General features: G+C 44.7%; 1 protein-coding gene across 1 annotated transcript in view; it reads left to right on the top strand.

The window, feature by feature from the left end:
- The window catches only part of Mta3 (metastasis associated 1 family member 3), a 130,064-nt gene that overhangs the window by 61,195 nt on the left and 57,321 nt on the right, over positions 1-11,548 (top strand). The window contains exon 9 of the mRNA XM_005360744.3: positions 5,554-5,653. Coding sequence (XP_005360801.2) covers positions 5,554-5,653 — 100 coding nt within the window. The remainder of the gene's footprint in view (positions 1-5,553; positions 5,654-11,548) is intronic.

The raw sequence follows: 11,548 nt of genomic DNA, 5'->3' as shown, positions 1-11,548 counted from the left end.
CTGAATCCCATATCTTTAATGAAAGAAATGCCCTTTATTTTGGACATTGCTGAACTCTAAACTGGGTTATTCAGGTGCCAGTAGAAATGTGTCACTCAGTCCAGGGGACGTAACTCACACCTGTAATGCCAGTTCTTGGGAGGTGAATGCAGAAAGATCAGGAATTTGAAGCTAGCCTGGGATCATAGAGAGTTTGAGGCTAGCTGGGTTACCTGAGTCTGACTCAAAAAATCCAAGCCCCTAATGAAGGTGAGAGGGAGGAGAAGAGGGAAGAGGCCACGTGAGGCCTGGTAAAGAGGCTGCCGCTTGCGAGCCCCTCTCCCCCAAGGCTTGGTTACCTTGCTTCTCCCCCTGGCTCTTCCTTAAGCAATGAGTAGGGGCAGGATTTTATTTTTATTTCTTCAATGATAAAAGTAAATGAGGCTTGTGGGGAAAACTGCCACAAAAGAGAAAGCAAATGAGATGAACATGCCATTGTCATGGCAGATAAATTAGAAAAAGCCCCAGTGGACATCAGCAAGCAGCTGAGGAATGAGTGAGTTACCCCCGTACAATGGGGTAGTACTTTACATCCATTAAAATGAGAGAATTTGAACTTTGTGTAATAAAGGGCCATATCTTCTAATATTGAAATGAAGGTCTACAAAGTGTGATTGTTTATGTGTTTGTACTGTGTTCATTTATTTGAAAAGACCATGTAATGCACAAACTATTTTATTCCATTAATGGATACATTATACATTATGGCTATAAGAGACTGCAACCAAATGTATAATGTTTAACTCCTTACATGAATCAGACATGGCAAAATAATTTGAATCAGTCCAACCCAAATAATAGGCGGGTCTCTGTAATAGTTTCTTATTTTGTGTTAAAATAGCCCTAGACTGTCACTAAGGACAGTCATTGTGGAAGGTCACACTCTACTAATGGCCAGACATTCGGATTCAGAGCCTGTCCTAGTTAGGGGTTTATGGTGGAAAGACAGCATGACCACAGCAGCTTTTACAGGGAAACATTTACTTGGGGCCGGCTGCCTTACAGTTTCAGAGCTTCATTCCACTATCATCATGGAGCGTGGCAGTGCCCAAGCAGACAGGGTGCTGAAGGAATAGATGAGAGTCCTCATCTTGCAGGGAATAGGAAGCTGACTGAGACACTGGGCAGTATCCTGAGCATAGGAAACCTCATTGCCCACCCACACTGTGACATACTTCCTCTAACAAGACCACGCCCTCTCCAACAAAGTTACACATCCTTTTTGTGCTACTCCTTTTGGGATTATGGGGCCAATTACATTCAAACCACCACAGAGCCCCTACACTCATAGCTCAAGGATTGGATGGGGGCATTAGGTGTACACTGCTGGGACAGTAGCCCGCCAGTGGAGCAGGAGGCTGAAGAGTTGGAAGAAGCAATGAGCCACAGATGTGGCAGTGGCCATATGTGCAGGACAGTACCGGAGAAGTGGGTTGTTAGGGAGACCTGCAGATTGCCGATTTGATTTACATTCTTTTTTTTTTTTTTTTTTATCAGACTACTGTTATCCACATTTATGAAACCTGGTCAAGGTGGTCTTTTTATGAAAAGTAATTTAAAATGTTTAATTAAACAAGTAAACAAAAAACAAAAATACTGAATCTAAATACAAATTAAAACCAATTATTTTTATTTTTTTGAAACAAGACCTTACTCTCTATAGAGAAACTGTCAAGCTCATAGCAATCCTCTTGCCTCGGCTTCCTGGATGCTATAAGCACAGGTGTTAAACTTCATGCCCAGCACCTAATCCTAACCACATTACTGCAGTTATAACACCCTTGCCACCCCCGCCACCCCTGCCCTCTTACTTTGTAGAGCCGGGACTTGACCTGAGTTATACCAGCCAAGCCCTGCACTCTGAAGTGCTGAGGTTAGTGTAGGTATTGGGACCATCGGCATTGTCTCGTCTCCCTGGTGGGACTATCAGCTGGCACAGCTGCTTTGGAAAACTGCTTGACACTGTCTCCCCACACAGCCCGTAAGTTTTATGCTAATATCACACTCAGGAAGAGAGCGACCTGGGTACTGGAAGATGTGCATGCAAAAGGCTTTCCTAGCAGCATCTGCACACTGGAGTATTGTCCAGCTGAAGGGACGGGGTGAGGAAGCAGAAGAGAAAATGCATTCCTGTCACTCCAGCTAACAGCTGAGATGACTTCCAAAGGATGAAACAAGAGAGGGAAAGAACAGTGTGCACCCAGGTGCGGGGCCTGTGTAGGTTTGGGTCTGCTGCTTGGGAGGCCAAGGCCAAGGGTTCTGAGTTCGATGGCAGTCTGGGCTGCATCGCTCCAAGCCAGCCTGGGCTACATGAGACTTTATCTCAAAACAACAACAGCATGTGTAACATTGGTGGTTTCTTGCCAGCAAAACTAATCTGTGATCTCAACATTCTGATGGTGTCGAGAGTCATGGCACACACCTATAATCCCAGCACTTGGGAGGCCAAGGTGACGTCACAGGCTAGCCTCAGCTCCATAGTGAGACACTGTCATGGTCTCACTATGTGTGATATTTGTAGTTGTTGTTAGCTTTTATATGAAGCAGGGTCTCACTATGTAGCCCTGACTGGCCTGGAACTCACAGAGATCCTCCTGCCTCTGTCTCCTGGATTAAAGATGTGGATCAGCTGTGTTTTTGTTGTATTTTGTTTCTTAGACTCTAAGATGGTGGTTCCTTTTGGGAGGGAGTGTGGGAAGGATTGGCCACCTTCTGTTTCTTCTCTTGGGTGTTGGTTGGACCCTAGGGATCTTCACTTTGTGAGAACTAAACATTTGTATAGGGGCTGGAGAGATGGCTTAGTGGTTAAGGGCATTGTCTGCTCTTCCAAAGGTCCTGAGTTCAGTTCCCGGCAACCACATGATGGGATGGCTCACAGCCATCTGTAATGGGGTCTGGTGCCCTCTTCTGACCTACAGGCATACATACAGACAGAATATTGTATACATAATAAATAAATTTTTAAAAATCCTTTAAAAAAACAAAAAAAATCTTTATAGTGTGGTAGCGTTTGCCTTTTCATCTATATTAGATTTTAAGTAAAATGATATGACGAAATCTTCCCTGGCTAACTGTCCAGCAAAGCAGGCGGTCTGTGTATCCTGTTCCTCCTGGGGTTAAGGTTCCTTTCATACCAAAACACTCTAGATCATTACAAACAGAAACCATTGCTGTGGAAGTTGCTTTTTAAAAATGGTATAGTGAAAATGGATTATTCTGTGGAGACAGGAAGGGGTTTCTGCTATAACATTCATGTGAAAAACGTTACTGGAATTTCACACTTGGTATTTAGAATTCGCATCGCAGTGGTAGTCAGACGCTCAGCGGATTTCCTTCTCCTGTTTTTGAGCACATATGAATACCAAATGATGTGTCTGTCCCCTGGCATTTTAGACTCCATCTTCTCTTTCCTTCTCTGTGGCCACACAGGTTTGTTTTTTTTCCTTGCTTGAATGATAATTACCTGCATATGCTGATTCTTGGAACCAGAGCTTCTCAGAGTCCTGCTCTGCGTTCCGTTTGGTATTTGGCATCTTTGTCTATGTGATGAGTTGTCATGGGGATGTGTCCCAAGACTAAACAGGAAATTCCTTTATGTTTTGTATGTATCTTACAGAGCCTTAAAGTAATTTTATACCATATCTTTTTAAAGATTTATTATTTTTACTTTATTTTATTTTGTGTGAATTGATATTTTGCCTGCATGTATACCTGTGAGAATATCAGATCCCCTGGAGGTGGAGCTACAGGCATTTGTGAGCTGCCATTTAAGTGCTGGGAATTGGACCCAGGTCCTCTGCAAGAACAGTCAGTGCTCTTAACCACTCAGCCATCTTTACAGCTCCCCTATTTGCAATATCTTTTTGTTGTTATTTTGTTTTGAGATAGGTCTCACAGTGTAGCCTTGACTGACCTAGAACTCACTTTGTAGACTAGGCTGACTTCCAACTCATAGAGATCCTCCTACCTCAGCCTCCCGAGTGCTGGGATTAAAGGCATGTACCACTACACCACCCTTTGAGCAATTGAACAAAATTTTTTTCTTAAAAAATTATTTATTTTTATTTCATGTGCATTCATGTTTTTACCTGTATGTATGTCCGTGTGAAAGTGTCAGATCCCTGAAACTAGAGTTACAGCCAATTACAAACTGCCATTTGGGTGCTGGGAAATGAACCAGGGTCCTCTGGAAGAGCAGCCACGCTCTTAATCCCTGAGCCACCTCTTTAGCTCCTTGAACCAAATCTTAAATGATTTTATACATGAGACAAAGTTTCATAGCATGGAATTTTTCCTTGTGTCATGTTGAGTTTCAAATTTTTGAAAATTTTACTTTTCAGTATTACTCAGTTTTTATTATATCTTAAAAGAGAAAATTACCAAACATGCTTTTCCTTTCTTTACAGTTTTTTATTTATCACCCCCAAATCTAGTCCTCCTCCATGGTCTTTGCTTTAGTTCCTGTTTCTAGTTAAAACAAAAGCAGGATTGAGGGAGGTAGCCAGGCAATAAAAGCCCATGCTGCCAATACAGAAAGGCCTGAATTCAACTCCAGGACCAGGGTAGAAAGACAGGCATGTGCTTGTAAGCCCAGTGCTGGAGAGTGCCCTAGCTCGCCCTCCCACTTGTAAGCCCTTCGGTTCTAATGTGAATGACTGTGTCAAAAATAAGGGTGGCAGCTCCTACCACTACCACTGGAGCTGCCTTCTGCCTTCTGCATGTGTGCACATGCATACACACACATATATAAGGCTTTGCATCCTCTTCAAAATAGACACACACTCACACACCTTACACACACACACACACACACACACACACACACACACCCTACTTACACATAAATTATAAAACAAACAAACAAACAAAAAGGAACAGGCAGGAGTGCTTGTTAGTGTTTTGGCAGCTTGCTACAATTTGGGGTCATTTGAGAAGGGGGAACCTCAGCTGAGAAAATGCCCCTCTTAGATTAGCTTGTATATAAGTCTAAGTGGCGTTTTCTTGATTAATGATTGATATGGGAAGGCACAGCCCACTGTGAGCAGGGTCACCCCTAAAACATAAGAAAAGATAAGCTGAGCAAGCCATGGCGAGCATGCCAGTAAGCAGCACCTTCATGGCCTCGGGTTCAGTCCCCGCTTCCAGTGTCTTGCCTTGACTTCCCTCAGCGATGGACTGTGGTCTGGGACATGTGAGATAAACCCTTCCTTCTCCAAGCTGCTTTTGTTGGTGGTGTTTTCCCCAGCCCTAGAACACACACTAGGACAGAGGGGCTGGAGAGATGGCTCAGTGGTTAAGAGCACTTGCTGCTCCTGCAGAGAACACCAGTTCCCAGCACCCTCATGGCAGCTCAGTTCCGAGAGATCTAGCATCCCCCTCTGGTCTCCTCCAGCAGTGGACATGCGCATGGTGCTCTTACCTGCGTTCAGGCAAACTATCATGCCACAAGATAAATGAGTATGGTCACCTTTTATTGAAGAAGTAACTTACTGTTCTCTGTGTTCGGTTCTTCAGTGCTGTTGGGACGTTTGCCCGCGCCCTGGATTGCAGCAGCTCTGTGAGGCAGCCCAGCTTGCATATGAGTGCCGCTGCGGCGTCCCGAGACATCACCTTGGTAAGATGTTATTCTTTTGCTGCTCTCGTAATTATAAGCCATGCGACGGATGCTGGGTTCTCAGAGCTCTCTGACAGTTGGCCCCGCACTACTAAGCTGATTCAGGCTGGTTGATTATCTGGGCTTCTGAGTCACCTCTTGTTTGTGAGCTGGGACCAGGAAGAAGCGCTAAGGAATAGAGTGGGGGAAAGTTGTATGGAAAGCTGCCTGGAGACGGATCTCACCATTCTGATATGCTGCTGCTTCTTGCCTGTGCTTTTCTCTGTTCATTTACTTGGCTGTAGGTCACTCACTGTATTTTATTCATTTTTATACATAAGGGATCACTGTTGCTATCACTATTGAGACTATTGCTGTGGCAACTATGTGTTGGTTTTGAGGTGAATTTTTAATAATTTTTAGTGCACAAATAATGGGTTTTATTATGACATTGTCATACATATTTTATTTTGCTTGTATTCAAGCATTTCAAACATACACAATCATCTCAAATATATATATATATTTATATATATATATAAGTTTTTGAGACAAGGCCTCGCGTAGCCAAGGCTGGCCTTGACCTCACTGTGTCGGTGAGAATGACCTTCAAACTCTGATCCTCCCACTTCTGCCTCTGCTGGGATTACTGGTTTGTTGTGGGTTTTATTGTTCTTTTATGTTGTTTAATGTTTTATTGTGTCGTGAGTGTGTGGCACATGTGACGGTGTTCATATGTCGTGGGTTTGGGTGGAGAGGTCAGAGGATGACTTTGACTAAGTGTAACTAAGCCTCTCACTTGGCGTTACTCTGCCTGTTTGACGTGGGGATGCTCTGTAGCTTCGGCCGGGACTGAACTCTATCCTCCCATTTTGGCCCATCACTACTGGGAACTGGCATGTAACTTGATGCCAGGCTAGAGTGATGTTTAAAGAAAGTTTTGGGTTTTTTTCCTATCAATGCCCAATCTTTCTCCCAAAATAAGTTTGTATTTTGGTTGTTTACAACTTGAAGACTCTTTTATCATAGAAACAGAGTACAGATACCATGTACCTCCAAAATTGTTTTTTTTTAAAGAGTTTTTAAAAATGTTTTATGTGTATGGGTGTTTTGCCTGCATGTATTTCTATGTGCCATGTTTGTGCAGTGCCCATTTTGACCAGAAGAGGGCATCAGATCCTCTAGAACTGGCATTACAGAAAGGTGTACGCCTCACGTGAGTGCTGGAAATCAAACCTGGATCCTCTTGCGCTCATACTTCGTTGCTCAGGTTTAAGAATGCCTTGAACTCAGGGCTCAGGAGAACCTCTTGCTCAGCCTCTGCACCTGGCTCATATTATTCATGTTCTATTACACTTATAAACAATTTTCTTCTGCTGTTTCTCATAATTTCATATTTTAAATTCCCCAACATCTTTTGCCAACTCATATACAATTATTCTCTGCTACAGCTGGTATTGATTGGAGCGCTGCTTCCCAGGGAACTGCTCCTTTAGAATGTAGCCATGTATTGCAAAATCATTCTGCACACCAAGATAGAAATTCATAACCCCAAATGCAGTCAGTGTGATCTGCATTTTGTGTGTGTGTGTGTGTGTGTGTGTGTGTGTGTGTGTGTGTGTACATCATGGTCAGAGGACAGCTTGACATTGACAGCTTTCTGGTATTCCCTCCATCTCTGTGGAATTCAGAGTCATCAGGCTTAGCAGCAAGCACCTTTACCCCTGGACCATCTCAGTGTTTCCACATAGTTTATTTTGTTGCTTTGTTTGGTGTTGAATAGCTCCATGTAGTAAGCACTGACTGATAAGCCAAATCTCCTGGATGTTGTTTGTAACAGATTTGGGTTTATCTGGTGTGCAGTCTCCCCCTGGGTTTCCCTGATCTGTGGAGCATAAGCCATGCTTTCCCGTCTGCCTTCTTCGGTGATGATATGGTTGGTGCTGATGGGATTGAACTGAGCCTCACATGTGCTGGGCATGTCTGCTATTGCTGACAACAAATGTTTTCTCTTAATATTTTAAAAGCCTGGGATGCCCCCCCCCCATTGCATGTTCTTGCTTTGTATAGCTGGAGCGTTATCTGTAGTCAGTCCTTTGTTGTTTAATGCCATTCTTAGGAAAGCGTGCTTATAAAACTAGACATCTGCTCCTATGGCTCTGGCAGGTTCTCTCTGCCCTGACCAAGGATCCAGAGTGAGAAAGTCAATCCCTGATCAGGACTGAGCTGTGTGGCAGTTGGTGATTGGGGCTGATTTGCCAGGTGGTGGTCTGCAGGGTGATCAATTGTGTCACATGAGTGATCTTGTGAAGTCACAGTGAATCTGTGTCCCATTGCTGGTGGCCTCAAGGGAATTTGTCCAGGAAGAGGGTATAGAGTTCAGTGAAGGCTCTTCATTATATATATATATATATATATTATGTTATATAATATCACAGCAGTATATGTACATTTTCTCATTTGAGCTGCAGTCTTGCTGTGTTACTCAGGGCAACTTGAAATTCTTGGGCTCAAGACAGCCATCCTGCCTCAGCCTTCAGAGTCATCAAGATGTTAGGTGATGCCACCATGCCTGGCTGAGGACTGTTTATAAAAAGGCTCCCTTTAAAGACCCTTATTGTACACATCTGTGTATTTACAGAAGACCTACTTATACTTATTGTGTGTGTGATGTGTGGATGTGTATGCCGTGACACTTGTGTGACATAAGGCAGATGACCTCCTATCCTCCTGCCTCCACCCTCATGTGCTGGAATTCCAGGTGTTTGCCACTGTATAACAGGTTTAATGCTTGCCTACTGTGTTCCCTTTAAGGTGATGCCCTCCAGCTTCCCAGTGTTTCCATCCCTTTGTTTTGTTTACTTTTGTTAGTTGTTTGGAAATCACCTTTATATCACAAACCAAGATTGCAGGAATAAATAATTTAGGATAAGTAAATTTATTTGTTTAGAGACAGAGTCTTGTAATGTGGCCCTGGCTGGCTTGAACTCAGTCTGTAGACCAAACAGGCCTCGAACTCACAGAGATTCACTTGCCCCTGCCTCTGACGTGCTGGGCTCGAAGGCGTGCGCTGTCACATACACACCAGCTCATTACTGTAATAATTTTCTGTTTTTAAACAGAAGTGGATTTGGGGGCCCAGGCAGTTGTGGGCTGTCAGGTTGAATCCTATCCATTCTTGTCTCTACCAAGTCCTCTCCTGTTCCAACAGGTTCCCTTTCTATCCACCTTCTGCCTCTGCTTCATTAGAACGCCTGGCTGGAGAGAGAGAGAGAGAGAGAGAGAGAGAGAGAGAGAGAGAGAGAGAGAGAGAGAGAGGCGGGAGTGGAGAGACAGACAGGCCTCCTGTTTAAACTGCTGTAGCTTCGGTCTCACTTGGAATCTTATGGTCCTGGGGATTTATGTACAAACTGAGTGGGCCGGGTTAAAACTGGTGCTTCAACTATGGATTCAGAGTTTGGGGATTGCTTGCCAGAAGGGATGTGTGAAAGGTTCAGAGTAACTGTCGATTTCCCTTGGGAATTTTATGTGGGGACGACCTCCAGAAGGCTTTTAGCATTCCTGGACCATTTGTTCATCCAGGGATCCTAGACCTCTTGTCAATCACCAGTAATATTTTTGGGGCAGGTATTGTACATGCCTGGGTCTGACTTCCTCATTTTGAGGTCTGTTATGATGCAGCTAAACTGCAAGTTTCAAGTATTGCTAACCCAAGATTTCTATTGCTACCTGGGCATGGTGGTGTAACCCTGCCTGCGGTTCCAGCTCTTGGGAGGCAGAGGCAGGCAGATCAAGAGTTCAAAGTCAGTTATGAAACAGTCTCAAAACTCAAAAACAAAACAAAAAACCCACAGCCTGGTGGTGGCAATGCCTGGCTTTAATTCCAGCATTCACAGAACAAAGGCAGGCGAATCTCTGAGTTCACTGCCAGCCTGGTGCACAGAGAGAGTTCCAGGACAGCCAGGGCTAACCAGAGAAACCTTGTCTTGAAAAACCAAAACCAGACCAAAACTAAACAAAACAAAACAAGTCTAAAACAAACCAAAATACACTGAACTCATGGAGGTTTCATACATGCCTCTTACTTCATAAAATAGATAGTATTTTATATACTATGCAGGGGGAAAGCATCAATTAGAAATACTGACACAGCTGGTCCCCTCTCCCCCACAGCCCCTCACTTGAGGAATGGTCAGTATTATAGTCAAACCATGCCTTACTGTTGTGGGAACATTATGGCGGCCTCACACAAAGAAAGATAGCTGTGACGTCACCAGGCCATGCGGCCATGGCGCCAGTGTTATGTTGACATGTATACAATCTGACCTGCACTGAAACATCACTGGGCTTTTGTGACTGGAACTGGCACAGCCTACTCCTCCCTGAGTTTGTGGTGGTGGCCACAAGGCCACTCCTTGTCTGCAGAACGTTATCAGCAACCTGCTGTCTCGCTCCTGGAGAAGCAGTGCTCTGGCTTCACTTTCCTGCCTGGACTCTGGAAACTTAGTAATTGAGTGAGTTTTTGAGTAGTTGCATTGAAAATCCAGGCCCCAGGATGGTAAATGAATTGCACAAGGACTTGTCCCTTCGGATTGGTGCCGGCAGGACTAGATAAGGCTTTCTGGTGGCAGGTCTGGACGGAGGAAGGCTGGCTGTGCTGGTTAGTGAGAGATGGATTCAGATACAGGGGCAGCGCTACTGCCTGAAACACAGCTGATCTAAAAGTGCACCTCCTTCCCGGCTCCCATCCTGTGAGTCCATAGTATCATTTAATCGTATTTATGACAACATACAAGTCCCCAGTATACCTTCCTCTCTCCAGACTCCTGGTGTCCTCAGGACTCCTGACAGTTTCCTGGCTTTGATTTTTTTTTTTCTGTTATTGTTGTTTCTTTTTGATTGAATCTCGCTGTGCAGTTCTGGCTGGCCTGGAACTCACAGTGGTCCACCTTCCTCATGTTTCCAAGTGCTGGGGTTAAAGGCTTGTCCTGGGCCTTTGTTTGTGATTCTCTGTCTCTCTCTCCTTCTCTCCCTCCCTTCTTCTATTGAACAGTCACTTCTCACGTAAACTATCCGTTGGCCAGTGGCTATGCCTGCCCCTCTTCACTGGTGACTGGCACCGAGCACCGTGCCTGTTAGCTCATGAGCTCATTAGAATCTGGGACTGACTCTGGTAGTTTCCGTTTTCAGATGAGACAGACCTGCTCCTTTGTTTCACCAAGTTAGTAGACCTTTTTAGTTTTTCATGGCAGGGTTTCTCCCTGTAGCCCTGGCTGCCCTGGAGCTCTCTCTGTGGAGCAGGCTGGGCCTGTACTCACACACTCGAACTCCCTAAGTGCTGTCCAGGAACATTATTTTGGGGTGTGTGTGTCTGTACACACATGCGGACACCAGAGGAGAACATCAACTATCCTACCCTATTGCTGTCCACCTTATTCCCTTGAGACAGAGTCTCCTTCTGAATTTGGGTTGGCAGCCCGCCAGGCCTAGCAATTTTCCTGTCCATTCACCTCAGTGCTGGGATTGCAAGTGTGTGCAAAGCCATCTGTACCTGACTTGTTAAAAGTTCAGGTACTTGCACAACAAGTGCTGGCACTTCCTCTGAGCCATCTCCTTGACTCTGGTGTTTTAGCAAATTCATGTGCACTTGTGCACATGTGTGTCAGATGACAACTTGGGAAGTTAATTCAGATTGTCAGGCTTGTTGGCAAATGCCTTTACACACTGAACCCTGTTGCTGCCCCCATGATGGAGGAGGGTCATCTGTCTATGTGTTACTTTCATTGGTTAATAAGGAAAATGCCTTCCTTGGCCCTTTGATAGGACAGAAAATTAGGTAGGTGGAGTAGACAGAACAGAATGCTGGGAAGAAGGGAAGTGAGGTCAGACGTCATGGAGCCAGCCGCCAGGTCAGAC

Source organism: Microtus ochrogaster, linkage group LG3 (assembly GCF_000317375.1).
Source record: "Microtus ochrogaster isolate Prairie Vole_2 linkage group LG3, MicOch1.0, whole genome shotgun sequence".
NCBI classification, from domain to species: Eukaryota; Metazoa; Chordata; class Mammalia; order Rodentia; family Cricetidae; genus Microtus; species Microtus ochrogaster.
The sequence above is the reverse complement of the archived record's forward strand: the minus strand, read 5'-3'. Positions and strand labels throughout refer to the sequence as shown.